Source organism: Schistocerca serialis, chromosome 3, assembly GCF_023864345.2.
Source record: "Schistocerca serialis cubense isolate TAMUIC-IGC-003099 chromosome 3, iqSchSeri2.2, whole genome shotgun sequence".
NCBI classification, from domain to species: domain Eukaryota; kingdom Metazoa; phylum Arthropoda; class Insecta; order Orthoptera; family Acrididae; genus Schistocerca; species Schistocerca serialis.
In genome coordinates, this window is record NC_064640.1 from 265,530,508 (window position 1) to 265,555,392 (window position 24,885).

Genomic DNA, 24,885 nt, shown 5'->3' on the forward strand with positions numbered 1-24,885 from the left:
TGTCACATTCGCTAACCCTGTCAGCACCAAAAAACACAAAAGAAATTCTGTAAGCAGGGAATTCCAGAACCACTCAGTGATGCAAATGTTCATAACAGGAAAACGTGGTGCTGAAGCAGGGCAATGGAAGAAAGTCATTTGGTCGGATGAGTCTTGTTACATAGATTTGAACTTCTGAGTGGGTTTACATCCCAAGAGTGAAACATGGCAGGGCTTCAGTGATTATTTGGGCAGCCATATCATGATAGTCCTTGGTTACTCGGCATGGCCACCTTACTACCAGGGATTAGGTGACCATTTTGGCTTTTCTGGTCCACCCTGTGGTACAGTGTTTGTTCCACAATGGTGATGCTGAGAAGAGAAATCAGGGCTCCTGTTCTCACAGCTTTCATTGTCCAGGACTGGTTTTGTGAGCTTTAAGATAAATTGTTGCAGCTCCACTTCCCACCACAGTCACCTGATCTCAGTATTATTAAGCCTTTGTGGTCGACTTCAAAGAGAGTGATGTGTGTTTCCTATCTACCTCCATTGTCATTACCTGAACTTGGGAGAATAGTGGTGTAATACTCCCTTGAAAACAACACGGAACCTGTATTTGTCCAGTGTGAGGTGACTGGGAGCTGATTTAAGTGCCAACAGGTTTTCTACTCGGTATTAGCCATGGTAACGTGTTTTTGGTGTTTCCCTATTTATGTCCACCCCTGTATATACTATAGCAAGCCATCATATGATGCATTGGGAAGGGTACCATGTACCACTGCTAGTAATTCCCGTTCCTGTTTCACTCACAAATGGAGCAAAGGAAAAAAGACAGTATATATGCTTCCATACAAGCCTTTATTTCTCTTCTCTAGTCTTTGCAGACCATGCGCAAGATGTGCAATGGTGGCAATAGAATTGTCTTGCAGTCTCTTACAAATGAGAGTTCTACAAGCTTTTTCCATAAAGCTATGCAAAAAGAATGTCTTCTTCTCTTCAGATATTTCTGTTTGGGCCCACAGGGAATTTTCATAATACTCACGTGTGGATCAAACCTTTCAGTAACGAATCCAGCAGCATGCAACTGAATTGCTTTGATGCCTTCCTTTAATGTGACCTTTTGAGGATCGCAAACACTAGGGCAGTACTCAAGAAAGGATCTCCTTTGTAGATGAGCTACACTTTCTCAGAATTATCCCAATAAACTGAAATTTTTAGCATTTGCCTTCCCTGCAACCAACCTCACGTGTTCGTTGCATGTCATGTCACATTCCAATGTTACACCTATATGTTTAATTAATGTGAATGTGCGAAGCAACACACCACTAATACTGTATTTAAACATCACAGAATTTTTTTTTCCTACTCATCTGCATCAGCTTAAATTTTTGCCCATCTAGAGCAAGCTGTCATTAATCAAAACACACAAAAATTGTGTCAAAGTCATCCTGTGTCCTCCTATAGTCACTCAACAATGACACTTTCCCTTACCCTACAGCATTATCAGCAAACAGTCATAGATTAATGCACACCTTATGCGACAGTTCATTTGGGTGTCATCAAGAACAAGAGCAGCGGTCCTGTCACATTTTTTTGGGGCATTCCTGATGATCTCTTTGTTTTTGCTGCACATTTGCCATCCAGCACAACAATTTATTGGGTTCTGTTAGATAAAATATCTTCAAGCCACTCACATATGCGAGATCCTGTTCTGTGTGCTCAGATGTTTGTTAACAGTATGCAATGGAGCAATGTGTCAGATGCGTTCCAGATATCTAGGAATACGGATCTGCTTGTTGCCCTTCATTCATGATTCACAGGATGTTGTGTGAGAAAGGGGCTAGCAGAGTTCCACAGCAACTATGCTTTCTTGTGTGAGTGTGCTTTTTAAATCCTTTCTGATATTTGGACAGAAGCTTTTCTCTCTCAGGGAAATATATTATATTGGAACTTAGGACATACTCAAGAATTCCTCAGCAAACTGTTGGTAAATGATACTGATCTATAATTCTGTGGATTAGTTTTCTGACCCTTCTTGCCTTCACTTTTTTCCTGTCGCTTCGCACTGGGCAAGAGATTCACGCTAAATCGAGCTAAGTAAGAGGCCAATGACAAAGGGTAATGACTTTAGAACTGAATTGGAACTCCATCTGGATCTGGCAGCTTATTTGTTTTCAACTCTTTCCATTGCTTTTCAGTATCAAAAATGTTGATTTCTACATCTTTAATATGTGAGTTTAGCTGATGCTCTAACAATTCTACATTTGTATGATCCTCATGCATGAATGATCTTTTAAACACGAAACTTTAAAACTTCGCCTTCTGTTTGCTGTCTTCTGTTGCCATACCAGACTGAATAGAAGCCTTTGACCTACATAACTGTTTGGTGTAGGACCAGGATTCTTGGCAAGATCTTTCACTAATAAACGATGGTGGAAGTTGTTCTGTGCTTCGCGCATTAATCTTTTTGTAGACGTACTAATTTCTGTTAAATTTTGCCTGTTGAAATTACTGTGTTATTTTTTTGAATTATTTTCTCGCCTTTTTTTGAGATTTTGTCATTAAAACACAGTGGGTCTTTTCAGTCCTTATCCACTTAATTGGCATATACTTCTAAGTAGCATAATTACTATCAGCTTTGAATTTGCTTTATCATTTCCCTGTTGTTGTGGTGGTCTTCAGTCCAGAGACTGGTTTGATGCAGCTCTCCATGCTACTCTATCCTGTGCAAGCTTCTTCATCTCCCAGTACTTATTGCAACCTACATCCTTCTGAATGTGCTTAGTGTATTTATTTCTTGGTCTCCCTCTACGATTTTTACCCTCCACGCTGCCCTCCAATACTAAACTGATGATCCCTTGATGCCTCAGAATATGCCCTACCAACCGATCCCTTCTTCTAGTCAAGACGCGCCAAAAATTTCTCTTCTCTCCAATTCTATTCAATACCTTCTCATTAGTTATGTGATCTACCCATCTAATCTTCAGCATTCTTCTGTAGCACCACATTTCAAAAGCTTCTATTCTCTTCTTGTCTAGCCTATTTATCGTCCACGTTTCACTTCCATTCATGGCTACACTCCATACAAATACTTTCAGAAATGACTTCCTGGCATTTAAATTTATACTCAATGTTAACAAATTTTTCTTCTTCAGAAATGCTTTCCTTGCCCTTGCCAGTCTACATTTTATATCCTCTCTACTTCGACCATCATCAGTTATTTTGCTCCCCAAATAGCAAAACTCATTTACTACTTTTAAGTGTCTCATTCCCTAATCTAATTTCCGCAGCATCACCTGATTTAATCGACTACAGTCCATTATCCTTGTTGTGCTTTTGTTGATGTTCATCTTATATTCTCCATTCAAGACACTGTCCATTCCGTTCAGCTGCTCTTCCAGGTCCTTTGCCGTCTCTGACAGAATTACAATGTCATTGCCGAACCTCAAAGTTTTTGTGTCTTCTCCATGGATTTTAATTCCTACTCCAGATTTTCTTTTGTTTCCTTTACTGCTTGCTCAATATGCAGATTGAATAGCATGAGGGATAGGCTACAACCCTGTCTCACTCCCTTCCCAACCACTGCTTCCCTTTCATGCCCCTTGACTCTTATAACTGCCATCTGGTTTCTGTACAAATTGTAAATAGCCTTTCACTCCCTGTATTTTACCCCTGCCACCATCATTTCCCTATGTCCATCATATTTGAGCTGATTGATGTCCATTCCTTGTTAAAGTAGAATGCTAACAACTGCTTATCTGCTGTTTCCATTATAAAAACTCTTCTATCCTTCTTGATGGGTTCATTAATTTTAATAACCATTATGGTCATGATGACATAGTGATCACTAATCCTTGTGTCCACGAGGTGAATGTTAATAAAACTGACAACCTGTAGGGTCGGATTCCTGATTGGAAATGGAGGAAAAAAATTCCTATTAACATGTGCCTGGAAATGGACAGTGTGCATGCACCATCGTCCTGGAACGCAGTATAGAGCTGCATTGCATCCACGCCACAACAGATGTTCAAAGTGGCCTCCGTGGGATTGTAGGTGATAGGTATAGTGACGGCTGTCTTGCAGGATACACATAATCGTACTTTGACTTGCATCATGTTGGTGGGCCAGTTGTGTAGAACTTGTACAAGGTTTCATCTCAAAATCATGTAGAACCAGATCCTCCAAATCTGGGGTATGCACAGTCCACCACCTCCCTCCATGTTCAGCTGTCTGAAAAGACCCATGATCACACAAACACCCATAAAGATTGGATATGTGTGATGTGGCTGGTGTCGTACAATTGTTAGAGCATCAAATAAACTCCCATAATAAGGACGTAGAAATAGACATCCCTGACACTGACAAACAATGGAAAGAGTTGAAAACAAATAAGCTGCCAGATCCAGATGGAGTTCCAACTCATTTCTATAGTGAGCACTCTTTGTCATTGGCCTCTTACTTAGCTTGATTTCGCGTGAATCTCTTGCCCAGTGTGAAGTCCGAAGTGACAGGAAAAAAGGGAAGGTAAGAAGGGTCAGAAAATAAATCCACAGAATTAAAGACCAGTACCATTTACAACAGTTTGCTGCGGAATTCTTTAGTATATCCTAAGTTCCAATATAATAAATTTCCCTGAGAGAGAAAAGCTTCTGTCCAAATATCAGAAAGGATTTAGAAAGCACACTCACGCAAGAAAGCATAGTTGCTGTGAAACTCTGCTAGCCCCTTTCTCGCACAACATCCTGTGAACCATGAATGAAGGGCAACAAGCAGATTCCGTATTCCTAGATATCTGGAACGCATCTGACACAGTGCTGCATTGCATACTGTAAACAAACATTTGAGCATATAGAAAAGGGTTCTCGCGTATGTGACTGGCTTGAAGATATTTTATCTAACAGAACCCAATAAATTGTTGTGCTGGATGGCAAATGTGCAACAAAAACAAAGAGGTCATCAGGAGTGCCCCAAAAACATGTGACAGGACCGCTGCTCTTGTTCTGAATGACACCCAAATGATCTGTTGGATAAGGTGTGCAGCAGTCTATGACTGTTTGCTGATAATGCTGTAGGGTAAGGGAAAGTGTCAATGTTGAGTGACTGTAGGACACAGGATGACTTTGACACAATTTTTGTGTGTTTTGATTAATGACAGCTTGCTCTAAATGTGCAAAAATTTAAGCTGATGCAGATGAGTAGGAAAAAAAAACTCCTGTGATGTTTAAATACAGTATTAGTGGTGTGTTGCTTGGCACAGTCACATTAATCAAATATCTAGATGTAACACTGGAATGTGATGTGACATGCAACGAACACGTGAGGTTGGTTTTAGGGAAGGCAAATGCTAAAAATTTCAGTTTATTGGGATAATCCTAAGGAAGTGAAGCTCATCTACAAAGGAGATCCTTTCTTGAATACTGCCCTAGTGTTTGCGATCCTCAAAAGGTCACATTAAAGGAAGGCATAAAAGCAATTCAGATGCATGCTGCTGGATTTGTTACCATTAGGTTTGATCCACACGTGAGTATTATGAAAATGCTCTGTGAGCCCAAACAGAACTTTCCGAAGGGAAGAAGACATTCTTTTTGCATAGTTCTATTGAAAAAGTTTGGAGAACTCTCATTTGTAAGAGACTGCAGGACAATTCTATTGTCGCCATCGCACATCTTGTGCAAGGACTGCAAAGACTAGAGAAGAGAAATAAAGGCTTTTATGGAAGCATATATACTGTTGTTTTTCCTTTGATATAGCTGTGCTGCCTTTCGACCATTTTCATGTGCTTGGCCATACACAACCATCTTGGCTTGTTTCCATCATGAATACTGGACTGTTCTGCTACTTATTGTACATTATGTCAACTGGACAGCCTGCAACACCCAAGGAACACATGGTACATGGTCAGAGGAACTGTCATTCGTCAGTGCCATCTACCATGGCAATGATGCAGTTCCAAACCCATGTTCATGTTAACCTTTTTCCTCCATTTCCAGTCAGGAATCTGTTCCTGCAGTTAGTCGGTTTTGTTAATGTTCACCCTGTGTATTGTCACTGTCTGTAACATTAGGTCTTTTTGTGGCTACAAGACTGAAAATAGTTCCATTGTGCACGGGTTGTCAAAATAGTTAATCTAAACAGTTCTTGGAGAAAGTGTTGAGAACAATTTTGCAAGACTGTCTATGCCTCCTGCAATGAATCCATAGGCATCTCAGTCTATATTTGGTAGGTTAAAATTGACTCCAACTAACATTTCATAATCAGGGTTCTTCTGCACTACTGGGTATAGACTTTCTTTGAATGATTCTACAATAATTATATCAGAATTCAGATGTCAGTTAAATCATCTGATGATTAATTTGAGTTCACTTACGCTAGTTACTCATGTCCAGAAAACTTCATTGTGAGTCAGCTTCGACCATGATACGCTTCTGGTGTCATCCAGCTCTCAGTTCCAAGTATAATTTGAGTGTTACAATTTTCATGGAAGGCAGTAAATTCAGATTCTTTGTTACGGATGCTAAAATCGTGAGATATAAAGTGTTTTTACTGCTTTGTACATGATGTGATTGCACTCTCTGTTTTTCAGCTGGTTAGTGTGTCGTAGGACTTCAAACTATCGCTTAGCCTGAAAACTACCATGTCAACTCCACAAGTACTCTGCTACCAGAGTAGCTGCTTCCTCTGTTAGTGTGCCATATGTATCTGTCTGTGACTGCCTTTGTGAGACCTCCAGCATACTGGGCAAGAGAATTCTAATCACTGCAGATATGCCATCCACGGGTAGTCAAGTAATTTTTTGTGTGGAAGGGATGACAAGTGTCAAAATGCTGCTATTGTTGATGTTACTTGACTTGATGTGGACAGATGTATGAATGGAGCTATCAGGGAGGTGGAGGTCAGTGTACAGGAAGGTCGCATGTTGGGCTAAGTAGTAGTACCAGGTGAAGCAGATGGGAGGAAAGGTAGTGAGGCTGTGGAGGAATGAGAATAGGATGTCTTGGCCCTGAATCCAGATCATGAAGATATCAATAAAATGATCCAGACAATGGGTTTGGTGTTTTGGGAGGGAGGCTAGGTAGTTATCCTCTAGATGACCCTTAAGCAGATTGGCATTGATGGCACCATGTTAGTGGCCATGGGTCTGCCACAGGTTTGTTTATATGCCATCCCCTCAAAGGAAAAGTAGTTGTGTGTGAGGATATAATTGCTTGAATGTATAAGAAATGAGGTAGAGGGTTTGGAGTCAGAAGGACGTAGGAGTAGTAGTGTTCAGTAACAGCTTGGTGTACCCATAACCTTTCCTATCCTCTTAAAGTGATGTTCCACTGCCCACCCAACCTACACAACATGCTGGTCCATCACCATGCCAATTCCACTCCCAACCCGTTGCCACAGGAGCCCAACCCCGTTGAAGGCCTGCCCATTTCACCGACCCGGTACATCCTACTCTAGTCTTGTCATAAACTTATCCTGTTCCATCAGAGGACAGCTCTGCTGCAATTTCTGCTCAGCATTTTACTTGGCATGACCACCAACCAGCTGTCCATCAGTCACCACCCAACTGTGACCAAGAATGAAGTTGACCACCCAGTGGCGGAACATGATAAAGTTCAATGGCTGCTTCACAAACCTTGCCATCTAAATGCTTACCCTCAGCACCACCTTTTCTGAACTATGTAGATAGGAGTTATTGTTGCAACATGTCTTTCATTCCCGTAATCATTCTGGTCTCGATCTCTGCTAATCTGCTGTTCTCACACCCTTTACTCAGCAGTCTGCCATTCCTCTGTGCTGGCACCCCCGTTTAATCCACTCTTCCAAATCATTGTCCTTGTGCGTTACACAAACTCACCAGCTCTGGTGTCTGTGTGTCGTGTTCCTATCCCAGCCACCTGTTGCCTCTCTCCCCCACATTTCTTACCCTACACTCTACACACTTGTTGCTTCCCTCTGAATTGTCAGTTACTATTCCCCCTTCTTTCCCCCCCCCCCCCCCCCCCCCGCCCCCTGCCTCCTACCTCCTGCCTCCTGCCTCCTGCTTCTGCTTCCTGACACATTTTCCCCCTCTGTACCCATTCCATGTGACACAAACCCTCACCCTAGTCTGGCTGCCAAACTGCAGTATCAGTGTTGTTCAACAGACACAATATAGCTGCACAGTTTGTGTGTGTGTGTGTGTGTGTGTGTGTGTGTGTGTGTGTGTGTGTGCGCGCACGTCAGTGACTTCATATGTCTTCTCATGTAATCCTAAATTATTTACATTCTGCCTGAACTATCCTTTGCAAACTCCTTAAAATCACAAACACAAGCTACTGCATTGTGACCGTCACATAACACTTGGCATACTTGTATTGCCACTTCATGCAAATATTTCCTTTTCTGTTTTCATAAATAATTGTGTAATAGAAACATTTAGTAGTCACAGTGAAATAAACGTGTTGCTTGATACACTGATGAAGTATTGTTGTTACTTGTCACATTAACTGTATGGTTCTGTGTTGCAGTCCTTTTTATTGTCTACCATTTTTTTTATAACTGATAGAGTTTCATCAATTGTTTTTCTCTCCTGGTATTGCCTTGTGGGGATATGTGTGTACCACCATTAGATTGAACATTGTGGGTTGTAATACATGCCCATTGCAAAAAAGGAGTGAGCAGTGTTCTTGACTGTTACCGTGTCACACAGATGTTGTGTGTGTTCAGAACCATAGAAATCTCAGTTGGAAGAATAGTCCATAAATGTATTTTGTCAAAAAGGGGCAGGAAATAATTTTACTTACCAAGCGGCACCACAGACTTACGCAAATACTCATAAGACACTAACTTGCGGAACTAGAGTTTCCTTTATCTGGCTAAAGGGAAGGAATGAGGTCATGGGAAAGCCAGCAGTAGCAAGGAGAAATAAACTATCGATATCACTGCCAAATAGCAAGTGAATGTTACTGAAAACAGTTACGTTACACAGAAAGCCTTGCAACATAATACACTACTGCCCATTAAAATTGCTACACCACGAAGATGACGTGCTACAGACGCAAAATTTAACTGACAGGAAGAAGATGCTGTGATATGCAAATGATTAGCTTTTCAGAGCATTCACACAAGGTTGGCGCTGGTGGCGACACCTACAACGTGCTGACTTGAGGAAAGTTTCCAACCGATTTCTCATACACAAAGAGCAGTTGACTGGCGTTGCCTGGTGAAACATTGTTGTGATGCCTCATGTAAGGAGGAGAAATGCGTACCATCACGTTTCCGACTTTGATAAAGGTCTGATTGTAGCCTATCGTGATTGCGGTTTATCTTATGGCGACATTGCTGCTCTCATTGGTCGATATCCAATGACTGTTAGCAGAATATGGAATTGGTGGGTTCAGGAGGGTAATACGGAATGCCATGCTGGATCCCAATGGCCTCGTATCACTAGCAGTCGAGACGACAGGCATCTTATCCGCATGGCTATAACAGATCGTGCAGCCACGTCTCGATCCCTGAGTCAATAGATGGGGACGTTTGCAAGACAACAACCATCTGCACGAACAGTTTGACGACGTTTGCAGCAGCATGGACTATCAGCTCGGAGACCATGGCTACGGTTACCCTTGATGCTGCATCACAGACAGGAGCACCTGCAATGGTGTACTCAACAACGAACCTGGGTGCACGAATGGCAAAACGTCATTTTTTCAGATGAATCCAGGTTCTGTTTACAGCATGATGATGGTCGTATCCGTGTTTGGCGACATCGCGGTGAATGCATGTTGGAACCGTGTATTTGTCATCGCCATACTGGTGTATCACCTGGCGTGATGGTATGGGGTGCCATTGGTTACACGTATCAGTCACCTCTTGTTCGCATTGACGGCACTTTGAACAGTGGACATTACATTTCAGATGTGTTATGACCCACGACTCTACCCTTCATTTGATCCCTGCGAATCCCTACATTTCAGCAGGCTAATGCATGACCGCATGTTGCAGGTCCTGTACGGGCCTTTCTGGATATAGAAAACGTTCAACTGCTGCCCTGACCAGCACATTCTCCAGATCTCTCACCAATTGAAAACGTCTGGTCAATGGTGGCCGAGCAACTGGCTCGTCACAATACGCCAGTCACTACTCGTGATGAACTGTGGTATCATGTTGAAGCTGCATGGGCAGCTGTACCTGTACACACCATCCAAGCTCTTGTTTGACTCAATGCCCAGGCATATCAAGGCCGTTATTACGGCCAGAGGTGGTTGTTCTGGGTACTGATTTCTCAGGATCTATGCACCCAAATTGCGTGAAAATGTAATCACATGTTAGTTCTAGTCTAATATATTTGTCCAATGAATACCCGTTTATCATCTGCATTTCTTCTTGGTGTAGCAGTTGTAATGGCCAGTAGTGTAGTTATCATCTAGGTGTCAACTTCACCACACACAGAACTTTTACTGTCTTTTTCTGTCAACTACAGTATCTTGGGTGACCCTCTCTTCCTTGTCTGCTGGTTTGTGTTTCATTTTCGTTCTTTCTGTGCTTGATATTAGACTCATAAATGGTCATGCTTCCTACTTCTAACTTCACAGTTTTCAAATGTCTTTTTACACCTACCTTTGACTGTGCTACCCCTTTCAGGAGTATAGTGACCTGTCATTTATCAGTCCATGATAGTTAAACCAAACAAACTCTTATAGGGAAAAATGTCCCAAGTCTTTCAGGAAATAGGACACAGCGAGATTGGTTGTTAATAGTGCAGGACACCCTTTGATGAGTATCATATTGACTGAGAGAACATGCATAAACCACAAAGAAGGAGAGGATATGGAAAGACTTCCAGAAAAGGCAGCTTTTGAATCTCTTGGATGTTATGTACAAAGGAAATTAAAGAAAACTGAAGATTTGGGGATGAACAAATAACTAACTTCATCAAAGGCAAGAACCAGACATTACAGAAAACGTTTATAGATTGCAAATGAAAACAACAAAGAAGAATTTAAAACATTGTGAAAAGAAGTTAAAGCTAAAAGGGAAAGGCAAGCAAGAAAGCTTGGATAGGTTAATAACTTTAATGGAAGACAACTTACATTTGGGGACAAGAGTAAACATGGATAAACATTTGAACAAAACAAAGAAAGACAATGCAGAAACAGATGTCACAAGTATAGGTGAAGGACCAGTTTATGGTACAGATTCATAGATAAAGAAGAAAATGACAGTACACTGGACCTATTAGAAGAAAGTGAACTACAAATAGGAGATGGAGATTAAAGAGCCACAATAAACAGTGCATTAGATGGACAACAAAAAATTGCCAAGAAATAAAGGAATAAATACACAGTGAGTTAAATAAGCATCTCTTGAAATACAAAGTTGATTTTTTGGAACTGCTAAATGAAAGTTGGACCCAAGTACCAGAGGAGTCAGGACTATTCATTCACATTAAGCTTTTTTGAAAGGAAAAATAATGAAAATTATTGAGCCATTTCACTACTGTACACGGCAACACTGCATATAAGGTATTTTCAAAAATAATGATTTGGGGATTTAGCAAAAACAGTAAAATATTGTTAGAAAAGCAAACTAAATTTTGCAAAGGAAAGATATCCACAGCTTCCTAATTGCATCCCACTTGTTATAACAGCTTCATATATTCTGGTTTGAGCTAAAAATAGTCTTCATGCCTTAACTCAGTTTACCCAAAATATTACTTCATGTGACACCAAAGAATGAATGTAGGAAAGTAAACAAACTTGATTGTGTCTGTAGATGCTGACTGTGGGCTGCATTTTACTGGTAGACATAACTGCTACATTCAGTTCTGCAGGCCATGAATAATACACCTTTCATGAGAGCTTATCCTTGAGACTCTGCTGCTTCTCCCATGGTGGCACTATCCATGAAACAGAAGATGCCAGATTTTTGCAGATGAGCCTCAAGGGTAAGCTCTCATGAAAGGTACATATTAATGACCTGCAGAACTGAATGTAGCAGTTATCTGTACTGATAAAATGCAACCCAGTCAGCATCTACAGACAAAATCAAGTTTGTTTACTTTGCCTACATGCATTCTTTGGCATCACGTGAAGTAATATTTTGGGGAAACTGGATTAAGGCATGAAGACTATTTTTAGCTCAAAAGTAATCCAGCAAGGCTTGAAGTTCATGATGGTCTCAGTTTAAATAGCTGGGATTCTTTCACTGACATGACTGTACAGGCAGTTATAATTAGTCAGGACATTTCAAAACACACAATCCATTACAGAGTGAAATGTTCATTTTATAAACCACCCCACAGTTTGTTCCTAACTCATTTCCGTGAACTTACTTTCTTCCAAGAGTTATGCCAGTACCTCATTCCTAGTTCCCAAACTTCACAGAACTGGAGTGTGAGGGCAGGTACGGAGTCAGTCAGGGCACTGCATGCTAGAACCAAGGTACCAGGTTTCGTCCAGCACACAGTTTTGATCTGACAGGAAATTTCATCATGCTATACTTACTGGCATAAGAAATTTGTGGATTAAATGAGAACATGTTCAAGAGAATCCACAGCACCCATTCAGGACTGGAAGACAGAAAATATTCATTATATTATAAGCACATCCTTTAGGTGGAGGTAAAAAAAGTGTATGATACCCAATAAGTGGAAAGCTTTTCTCTTGAAAAAGTCTTTTTGTTGCAAGAATTCTTCAGGCCCACTTAGTTGTGATAAAATAATGTAATAAATGATTAATTTGGATCTGCTTGATTGTGTTTAGTTAATAATAACTAAAATGTATTCCAAAGTAAGAGAAACTGGCTTTGTGAAGAGGATTCTCAGACTAGTTAACCAATCCAACCATCCTGATGTGGGTTTCCTTGGTTTTCTCAAATAATTAGTGGTAGATGCAGGTTGGGATGCTTAATACTAATAGGTCATAGCCAGCATTGTGCCCATTGCTAAGAAATCCGTGTACTGTATGTTTAATATACACTCCTGGAAATGGAAAAAAGAACACATTGACACCGGTGTGTCAGACCCACCATACTTGCTCCGGACACTGCGAGAGGGCTGTACAAGCAATGATCACACGCACGGCACAGCGGACACACCAGGAACCGCGGTGTTGGCCGTCGAATGGCGCTAGCTGCGCAGCATTTGTGCACCGCCGCCGTCAGTGTCAGCCAGTTTGCCGTGGCATACGGAGCTCCATCGCAGTCTTTAACACTGGTAGCATGCCGCGACAGCGTGGACGTGAACCGTATGTGCAGTTGACGGACTTTGAGCGAGGGCGTATAGTGGGCATGCGGGAGGCCGGGTGGACGTACCGCCGAATTGCTCAACACGTGGGGCGTGAGGTCTCCACAGTACATCGATGTTGTCGCCAGTGGTCGGCGGAAGGTGCACGTGCCCGTCGACCTGGGACCGGACCGCAGCGACACACGGATGCACGCCAAGACCGTAGGATCCTACGCAGTGCCGTAGGGGACCGCACCGCCACTTCCCAGCAAATTAGGGACACTGTTGCTCCTGGGGTATCGGCGAGGACCATTCGCAACCGTCTCCATGAAGCTGGGCTACGGTCCCGCACACCGTTAGGCCGTCTTCCGCTCACGCCCCAACATCGTGCAGCCCGCCTCCAGTGGTGTCGCGACAGGCGTGAATGGAGGGACGAATGGAGACGTGTCGTCTTCAGCGATGAGAGTCGCTTCTGCCTTGGTGCCAATGATGGTCGCATGCGTGTTTGGCGCCGTGCAGGTGAGCGCCACAATCAGGACTGCATACGACCGAGGCACACAGGGCCAACACCCGGCATCATGGTGTGGGGAGCGATCTCCTACACTGGCCGTGCACCACTGGTGATCGTCGAGGGGACACTGAATAGTGCACGGTACATCCAAACCGTCATCGAACCCATCGTTCTACCATTCCTAGACCGGCAAGGGAACTTGCTGTTCCAACAGGACAGTGCACGTCCGCATGTATCCCGTGCCACCCAACGTGCTCTAGAAGGTGTAAGTCAACTACCCTGGCCAGCAAGATCTCCGGATCTGTCCCCCATTGAGCATGTTTGGGACTGGATGAAGCGTCGTCTCACGCGGTCTGCACGTCCAGCACGAACGCTGGTCCAACTGAGGCGCCAGGTGGAAATGGCATGGCAAGCCGTTCCACAGGACTACATCCAGCATCTCTACGATCGTCTCCAAGGGAGAATAGCAGCCTGCATTGCTGCGAAAGGTGGATATACACTGTACTAGTGCCGACATTGTGCATGCTCTGTTGCCTGTGTCTATGTGCCTGTGGTTCTGTCAGTGTGATCATGTGATGTATCTGATTCCAGGAATGTGTCAATAAAGTTTCCCCTTCCTGGGACAATGAATTCACGGTGTTCTTATTTCAATTTCCAGGAGTGTATTATTTTCATTGCTGCATTCAGTCTAGAGCTTTATTTTAGAAATACTTAATGTGACATGTTTATGACCTTGTCACTGACCCAGAGATCTAATTAAAAATACATCAAGTAAAATGACATAAAGACTTACTGGAGTAAGTGGGATCATTACTAAAAAGTAGCTCGTTTCAGTGACAGTCTAGCACCATGGGTAAGATAAAAGTTGTCCAGCAGACTAAAGGAAATTACTCTGTAAATAAAAAGGTTACAAAAACAATTGCTGTATCATGTACCAAAAGTAATGTAGAGAATGACTGTAATTCTAAAGAGTAAAAGGAGGAGAATACTGTTTTTTGTGTCTGAGAGATAATGTGGAAACAGCATCAAAAGCTGTCCATTAATCTCACTGATTTGCCTTTGTGACAAGAGATCTGAGGTATAATATTGATAGGAAAATAAATCAGTACATTGTCCATACATTAATTGTTATTTTCCACTATCAGATGCTTTCTTTTCTCCTTAGAGTTGGTCCAGTTAACATTGAATTGTAATTATTTTCTACATCCATTTTCGTTATTGTGCAAAATATTCCATGTATTTCAGCTGATAATGAGTATTTAATATTCAGTTTCTTGCACTACCATCACAACTCAGTGTATAGGTGAGCTTTTGGTAATTTAATATAATCATCATTTTTCTGTTTAGGTTGACATGTGCTATAGGTGTGTTTTGAATGAAGGTGAAACAATGTTGATTCCAACTGGTTGGATCCATGCTGTTTTAACGCCCGAGACATCGTTAGTGTATGGAGGGAACTTCTTGCATAGCCTAAATATACCAATGCAGCTCCAGTAAGTTCTTTTATTGGAATATTTTATTTAATAAAATAACTGAATGAAAGAAAATCATGTCTTGTTCATTTATCGACAAGTGAATAATAATTCAGTGGCCTGATCCTAGTAAAAACTTAAACTTGTATATCTGAGAAGATAAATGTATTCTTTGACAGTACAGTTTAAAAAAGACATCTAATTTCATCAGTTAATGGTATGTATCTGTAATTTCATTACTCTTTTGTTATCTTTTCATTTGGGGATGTTCTGTGACTTATAATTTTTAGATTATCACAGAAATCAAACATCTTATAATCATTACAATTATTTTCTTCTCCACAGCTGTTAAAATCTCTGGAGGTAATGTGTAATATTAATGACCTTAACAAGAATGATTTTCCTTTGTTTGCAAAGGATTCTGGGTTCTTATTTTTAGCCAAAGATGAAGCCACTTTTAAGGTATCAGTCTGTTACACCTCAATAATTCTCATATAAATGTCCTAATAGTTCAGAAGACTTCATAATTCAGGGCTTAAGTTAGATGCAAACTGTGATGCTTTGCATAAAAATCGCATGCTAGCTCATGTTGGTATATGAAAGCCTCTTAATAGTGGCGTAGAGTTCCAATGTAGTTCCAAAAATGACAATTAAATGTGTTTCAAAATCCTTTTAGTATTGTGGTTCTCTTTCAAATGGTGTCTGATCTTGCCTTATCTTGAAAGGCTGTACAGCTCAGACTGCACTTGACTGGAAGGCTTTCCACTGAAGAGGCAAATTGGCTGTGCTTCCTGCTATTAGTGTAGTTGAGATTTGGCAATATTGTGGAGAAACTCTAATCAAAGTCTATGTATTTCTTGGTGTCATGCTGAATTTCCAAGCTAAGTTCAATAGATATTCTCATGTCAACTTGGTGAAATATTCAGAATCATTCTCATGTGAGATGTAACACTGAACCAGTAAAATTATTATTATTATTATTTTTACTCTGGAAAGGTTGTTCCATGTGTTAGCTACAATTGCTATTTTTTTTTTTTTTACTCTATGAACTGTCTGTCATACCAAGTACCGTATTTACTCGAATCTTAGCCGCACCTGAAAAATGAGACTCGATATCAAGGAAAAACAAATTTCCTGAATCTAAGCCACACCTGAAATTTGAGACTCGAAATTCAAGGGGAGAGAAAAGTTTTAGGCTGCACCTCCAAATCGAAACAAAGTTGGTCCATTGTAATATGAGACACAATTACGTCGAATAAATGACGATACATCTACAGTAGTTTGGTTTGAATCATAAGCTTAGCCAGTTAAGCTTTACCAGGTAGCCATTGCTATGCGTCAGGGGTTCCGTCCGTATTTATACGGGTACCCTTCCTTTTTCACGTGCTTCGTCTGGTTTGAATGGATTGCTTATTTTTCTTTGATCTGATAAGTGCCGTTCTCTTTGTTATAGGTATTTACGTCACTCTAAGCTGAAAATGCATTACTGTACTGTGTCATGCATTGTTTGTTGAATTCTCATAATGAGTGTTTACGGCCTTTTGCCGCTCGCGGCATGGCTTGCTTTTGTGCACGCTACCGCCGGAGAGGAATCATCTCATTAGCGAAACAATGGCAAGAGACTGCAATTTGTTGTTATTTACACTGCTGCTTTCTTTGATAATGATCAACAAGAACCAAATAACAGACTGCGTATGATAGAAGATGTTCTGAACGAGAGTATAACGAAAAATTTTCTCCGTTTGAAAATCTTTGCAGACGCCTCTTTAGTACATTACATTCTGCAAAGAATTTAGAGTCATCTTAGATTTAAAAATCTAGTCAACTACCGTGCTTCATTTCTGACTGTATCACTATTAGGCATAAGAATAATACGAATATAAACATGACATGATATGTATATTCTTCCGCGTTTGCTGTTGTCTCACTCTAGTTTCGTAGTTTATTAGGCAGACAGGATTTAAATGAGATAGCAGCAAACACGAAAGAATACTTGGCAAAATGTTTATATTCATATTATTCTTATGGAGAAGAGAATACTGCATGTGATTCACAATTCATAAAAGTTCCTATTAGCAACCAGGTAGGAAAGAATTCAGAACGTAGAGTTGGCCATATTGACAAACATCCCAAACAGTCGTGCCAGTCGGATTTTCATAGTACATTGAAATGCTGCTACATTCGAAGATGAACAATACGGAATTTGTATTTACTTCTTTGGATAACATATGAAAATGCAGTGGTCGAAACTCGGGGTGGAGAAAAAAGCTCATCTTCCATCCTTTTTTTTTTAATTTGGTGACAGTATTTATCTTTGTGCTTGCAAAGCATGCCTGTGTAGCACTACATATATTCGACGGCAGAAGTTAGTTGTGGCGGCACCTACCAACATTTTTCAGAACTTTCGCTTACTTTGCACTCGATTCTAAGCCGCAGGTGGTTTTTTGGATAACAAAAACCGGAAAAAAAGTGCAGATTAGATTCGAGTAAATACAGTAAAAGGAGTGCGAGTGAGTTTACAACAACATCGTCTGTGAGTTCACAACAGCATCATCTCATTAGCTGTGAGGTCCAACACACTTTCCTGATTGGAGGACTACCTTAGTAGTTGATTCCAATTTCCACAGAGAATCAGCATAATCTGTTAGTTATCTTCTGATTCCATTTTTCTGTAATTAAACTGCATATGGTCAGAATGGAATCCAGATGAAATGATATGAAAAGGTTTGCATTCCTATTATTGCTGTTGCTTGTACTAAGTAATAAGCTGTTGATACTTCTGTGTCCTGATAGACCACTGAATTCAGTTAATAGTATATTATTATCATCATTATTATTTGTTTCAGAAGTCAGAACTGTCTCATGTGTGTTGACTAATGGTAGAAGTTGTTGCCTGTGAATTTCTAGCTTGCCAACAATTTGATCATACTACCACCAGAAGTAATCATCTTTGATTTATAACCAACCCACTGTCACTTCTACTGCAGGGAAATTAAGAACACAGTATCATAGTTTATGATTGTGTTTCATATGTTATAATAGAGATCACAATAGACACACAACTGGCAAGCCAGAAGAATGTTTGTCTCACAGTAAGGGGATTGATAAAGAGCATATGTGGGGAAATATTCAATGACGTCTTGGAATAGGTCTGCAGTACTGACAGGATTATTTTTGCATAATATTTCAAATGGCATTTCGTCTTCAGTTGTTCTCAACATAGACTGAAATAATGACTTATTGTTATTTATTGACATCAGTGACAAGTGACATACAGAACTTTAACTCGGGCCATGATTTGCAGTGGTTAATTTTTGTGTCATAAATGAGTGACAACATTCTGCTGTCTGTACATGTAATCTAATTGACAGTAATGGTTGTTATTAATTTCATTGTAATGTGCCATCTTAGTATATGTGAGATAAATAATTGTGTATTTTTTCTTTAGTTTTATGAGATGTTAATTATTACTACCACAGGTTATAAACATTTTTATGTTGCAATAGAAAAATTGCAAGAGCTGGCTGATAGTGAATTCTTGCCAAGCTACCCATCAGTTCTCTAAGTTTCAATATTGGGTTAATAAAGTAGAGGAACGTTAAGATAGTAGTTTTAAGGCGTCACATTTTCCACATAGTCTCCCCTCACTTAAATAAAATTCACAGAACATTCATACAACCATGTGAAACTGTCTAAAAAGTCCTGTTTGTTGGTTACATCATGTGAATTCCTACACTTTGTAATTTTGTGGTAGGTTTGTATTGGTAAAACCAAGTCTTCTCACCCATGTCTCTCTCTCTCTCTCTCTCTCTCTCTCTCTCTCTCTCTCTCTCTCTCTCTCTCTCTCGGTAAAGAATTGTTCTTGTTTTTCGTTTCAGTATTTCAGTCAAGGCATGATAGGTATCTGTCATTGTTTTTGTTCAGAAGTTAAGGTGTGGGAGACAAACGTTGCACACATTGTTCTCTTCTTCAATTCATTCTGGAGAATGTTTTGAATACTTGATTTAGAGATGTTGCTCCATTGTGAATTGTGACATCATCATTGGCACACTATAGCTACACGGTTACTACTTAACACTACCTGCTCACAACTGACTGATTTAATACACATATATTGTTTACAGTTGTTAGTGCAAGCTGCCAATGTAATTACTGTGTTGTCGTCACTTACACACCACGAATAAGATCACTCTTGGAACTTTGAGGGATGGTACATTTTGGCTGAAAATCAGGCAGTCATCTTGATGCGAGTTTTACAAGTGGAGATTATGCTAAAGTTATCTTCTGCCCAGTTACATAAACCTTTGTGCTTCTCAGTTTGGTAAAGGAAGATGAATGTTTGCAGAAGCCTGGAGTCTGTCAAATGTCATGTCAACATGGCATGGTCTACAGTGGTCAGACTACAAGCACAATGTGCATGGAACATTATCACCACACTCGCCTTGTGGTAAGGCAGCGATAGCTGATCATTGTATGTCCACAGGTCATTCCATGGATTCCTTTGCCACAAAAGAATTTGGCCAGAAGAGATCTTTCTTGGATTTAATTATTAAGGTGTTTGTGGAAAAGACATTTGACAGAAGATTTCATTATCCGTGATGATAGCTTCAGCAGGCAAAGGCAAGAGACATGTTCATTTCTTTGTTTTCTTCACAAAGTTAATTTTTTTATGCCTAAAGACACTTCACACAGCAATTTTATCAGTTTCACCACTGAATTTTAACTTCATGGACCTGCAGTTCAGCAGACAGTGTGCATGTAATAGCAACCTTACACCTGAACCTGTGAGCCTCAGAATATTGCCTTCTGGGAGACATGCAGTACTGTTCCACACTGTCACGTAATGAGCAAAATACTAAAGTGGAAATATTAGACCAGCTTTGTGAGTGGATTGAAAGTTCCTAGCAAATAGAACACAGCATGCCATTCTTAACCGAGAGAAATCTTTAGATGTAAAAGTAACTTAATGCATACCTCAAGGGAGTGTATTTCGCTTCAGTAGGAGGAAAGACCCATCATAGTATGATTACACCATGGCTGAACAGTCCCTGTGAGCAATTGCACCTATTAAATATCTGAGAGTATGCGTTTGGAGTGATTTAAAGTCAAATGGCCACATAAAACATAAGGCAGATGCCAAACAGTGATTCACCATAAAAATCCTCAGAAAATGTAGTCCATCCATAAAAGATGTAGCTAACAAAACCTTCATTCGACCAGTACTGAAACATTGCCGTCAGTCTTGGACCCGTACCAGAAAGGATTGGTAGACGAAATAGAGAAGATCCAAAGAAGAGTAGTGTGTTTCATCACAGGTTTGTTTGGTAAGCATGAAAGTGTCACAGAGATGCTCGTTCAACTTTAGTGGCAGACATTACAAAGAGAGGCATTATGCGTCATGCTGTTATTTACTGCTAAAATGTATGATGTGCAGTTTTCTAGAAGAGTCTACCCATACATTGCTTCCTTGTATGTATATATCATGGAAAGACCATAAATGTAAAATGAGAGAGATTCCAGTTCATGTAGATGCTAATCAACGACCCTGCGCACAATTCGGGAAAGGGAGAACTGATAGGGGTACGCAAAGTATCTTCCTCCACATGTCGTAAGGAGGCTTGTGGAGTGCAGCTGTAGATTAAGATTTAGTGCGCTACATTTGAAAGAGAGGGGTCATGCAGCAGAGATGTATGCTCATGCGCCACTGTGCCAATTTTTGGTATTAACTTAGTGACATGCATATGCAATCTCCAATTGTAAAACTTGTCTGAAAATAGATGCCTGGTTGTCATTTACAATATTGTAACAGGAAGTTGACATTGTGTGGCTGCAGTCCTGAAACATAGTGGAATACACATTACATCAGGAAGACAACAAGATTTTGCCACAGCTTTGTCGAAGTATTTTTTGCTCGATTTATGAGTTATTAGAGCCATCAGGAGTTCATAAAAGTACCAAGTAAATGCTCCTTTGTTGGTAGGTGAAATCCAGGGAAGTTTAATAGGGTTTTAAAAACTGCTTGATGATCAATGCTTTTTGTAGTGCTGAGTTAAAGTACTTGTGTATTTGTGGGGTGGGGGTGGGGGGGGGGGGTGGGGGGAGGGAGAGAGAGAGAGTGTGAATTATTATTTTTACAGTTTGTTTTAAATTATGAATAATTAGTAATTGGTGCTGTACCCCAATTACTGTATGAGCCTGAGCTGCTTCTATATCATTTTTGTGTGTGTTTACTTATTGTTCGATGACTGCTATTTAATTATTACATATTGTGCTTAACGGATCATGAATACAACGTTTGAGTAGCTCATGACCAGGAAGATGGAAATAATCTGCAGAAACAGGGTGTATAAAAACAAGTGTTAGAAACTGTAGGGACTTAGTCTTGACATCAAAACGTTACAAAAAGTTCATATGATTATGGATACATTAATCCTTCATTGAGGAGGTATGAAAGGATTTGAAGACCACACGGAAAGAAGGGGTTAAGTCCATTGTATAGATTTTTCAGATGAGGAATTTTAAACTTTAAAACGTTGCTGTTTCATTGGTTATTGAATAATGCTTTTGTAATTTATACAGTATATTCAATGACCTTTTCCTTAGGATTCCTTAATAGTGGAAAAAAAATATTATAAAAAATAGGACCCTTGTATGTCTTTATCTGAATGTCTATTTTTTAATTTCTTTGTATTATGCACTACTTAGATTGTAAAAGTCAGAATGTAATGTGATATTGGTATGATACTTCACCATAAAACTTCCCTGCAACTCCCTTGACAAAGATCTATTCACCTTTGAGTCTAGTCATTATTGTACAGGATGTTCATGACTAATCAGGTTTTAGGAGCAATACTGTTTATCAATATTCTGTTTTTATTTTCATTGAACTCGTGCAAATTATAATGTCTCAACTTTTGTATCTTTAAATCATCTGGTATAGAACTACCAACAATTATTCAATAAATGGTTACAACACATACATTAAAATATAGTTAATAGGACGTAATTTCAGTTGTCAGCATAAATCACAGTTTTTATAACCCACAGTCTTCATTTCTCATTTTTTACTTATTACAAACAAATAACACAAAACGTGTTTGCAAATTCACTGCTGGAAAGGAATATTTGTATAGTACTCTTGGGCCCAAGTGTCACAGAACACCGTCAGTTCTTGCAGATCATGATACTTTTCCTTGGTGATAGGTAGCAGTCCTGAAACATTGGACATGTGACCTCTTATTAGCATGGTATCTCAATAGGTTTGTTATAATAAAGCAGGACCTGCTATTTCACACGCTGATATGATCTAGTTTCATTTAATTATTGTGACTAAAGTCTTTACCACCCTACCTTTGTAACATGGTGAAGGGAACAAAAACACTCTTTCTGCAAGTTCTGGTTCCTCTTCCATTCGTCCAGCAGGAGCAGTAACAGCTGATGTGATCCAAGATCCATTGTAAGTGTTATGATGTGTGATAAGCCTTGGATACTTATCACAAGTACTGTATGTATCACTTTGAGGTAAACCGAATGAGATATGACATTTTGTATTAAATATTTTACGATAAGTTTCATTATGACACGGAAGAAGTAGAATATGTCTCTTGAAACATCTTGAACATCATCTTGATTGTGAGTTCTTCAGGCAAATACAGTTTCTGTGTTGTATTTATGCTGTAATAACTGAACCATTCTTTGAATGACTTGATGTGAGCCCAGATGTTTTTCTCTGTTTCTGTTGAAAGTTTATGAACTTGGTCTCTGTGTTTCCCTCGTTTATCAACTAGTGCCATGCCTTCATTTTTTAAGGAATTCCTGATAGTCTCTAATCTTTTCTTTGAAATACCATGCAGTGATATGAGGGATTTTTGACAAACAGACAATTCTGTCACAGAATTGTCTGTCATTATTCTGATCTTAAAATGAAATGTATAACCACGCAAAGTAGCTACTATCTCATATCTGCAAGGCCTTCAGTGTTGTAAATTGTCAACAGAAATCAGTCCTGTCAGGTGACAACTTTGCTCATTCCAGTCCTTCAGAAAATTGAAATTAGATATTAATGTAGACTTCTCTACATCAGTTAGCAAATCAGTGCAATTCTTCTTGCAGTTACAATGCTCTCCTATTTCATTTGACATCGTTCTTAGCTTTTTAGATACTTCAGATTGTCTGCTGCACAGGGTAGCCTCCCTGGAGTGCTACTGTACATAAACTGAGTTCGTTGACATCTAGAACTGCATAATCAGGTAAATTAAGCAACTAATGTCTGAGAAACTGCAGATACGGCTCTCCAATAAGACATTTTGGAAAGAAATTGGGACCAGTGAGATGAACATGAAGGATTCCACCACACATATAGAGGCTGAACTGCTGTTGATGTCTGTCTTGTTGAACTTCATGAGGGCTTTCTTAAGACCAAACATGATTGTTATGACAGTGGAAGATTCCATTGTGTAAGAAACTAGCCTCATCAGTGAGTAACATACATGCTAAGAACGACAGAAACACAGCACACTGTTGTAACATGTGCTGACTGTAAGTTATTCTTGGCTGAAAGTTTGCCTCATTTAATCCTTGTACCTATTAAAGATGATATGGACAAAGAAGATATTCATACAGAATGATCCAGATCATCAAGTGATTAATGCCCTCCCTTTTCGCATTTCTCCTTGTACCAGTTGATGGGCTTTCATTCACAGTACAAAGCACCTTTTCTTCCAGCTCGGGCATTTGTACACCTCATGGTGTCCCATCATCTGCAACCCTCTTTTCAAATGATCCTATCTCTTGCAAACTCTGATGGAGTCATACAAATGTTCTTGCACAAGGCAACTTCCTGCCAGGTTAATATAGAGTATAAAATTGACATGCTACATCTGCATTCCCATCTGATAGGCCTTACATATTGTGCATATCCATCATTTCAGACACTGAATACATAGTGGTGTGTGAATACATAGTTATGTGGTGTTGTGATGTAAGTTATTCTGAAACAGACCAGACAACAATCAAACAAAACAAAACAAATGCTTTTACCAACTGTAAACAAGAAACTAAGTAAAAATGCACACTATTGGTAAATTATACGACCAGGGGTTACTATAGGGAATTCCTTTCATATCTCCCTAATGAAGGATTTTGGGACCCAGGTTCACATGAACTTTTTGTAAGGTTTTAAAGTGAAGAATGAAGCCCTATAATTTCTGACATGTTTTTATACACACTGTATGAGACCTGCACGCAAATAGAAGAGAAAAGTATTTGATAGTGAATTGATATTTCAATTAGAACAACAGCTTTGATGAAAATGTGCTCTTTGCAAGTTAAGTTCCATTAATTTGCCAGTAATAAACAATGTCAGCTGGTTTACTACTGTTAAAAGTTGATAAATTACAGATGGAATCCTCTGCTTCATCCCAGATTTGTTCTGTTCTTACTTCTTACTTCTTGTGTATCACAATTTCTTGAAGTGCACCTCTATTAACATAATTCAGTTCCAGTTCAGTCATAGGATACTAGTTAAACATATTTTATTTATTAAAGCCTGAGTGTAGTATTTTCTTGTTTTGTAGGTCAGGATACACACTTTTTGAGATTATTGAGATTTTACCTTTTCTACTGTTAAAAATTTATATTCAAATTTGTGAGCATTTTGCTTACATGATGATGATTACAATGTGCACTTCATGAATATGGAAAAACGTATAAAAATTTGAGGTTTA

The 24,885-nt window shown here is 39.8% G+C and overlaps 1 protein-coding gene across 2 annotated transcripts in view; it reads left to right on the forward strand.

Annotated features, from left to right (window-relative positions):
* Positions 1 to 24,885, forward strand: part of LOC126471586 (lysine-specific demethylase phf2-like) — a 175,273-nt gene that overhangs the window by 78,002 nt on the left and 72,386 nt on the right. For both annotated transcript variants that reach the window (XM_050099822.1, XM_050099823.1), the window contains exon 8: positions 15,036 to 15,181. In XM_050099822.1, the coding sequence (XP_049955779.1) occupies positions 15,036 to 15,181 (146 nt within the window). The remainder of the gene's footprint in view (positions 1 to 15,035; positions 15,182 to 24,885) is intronic.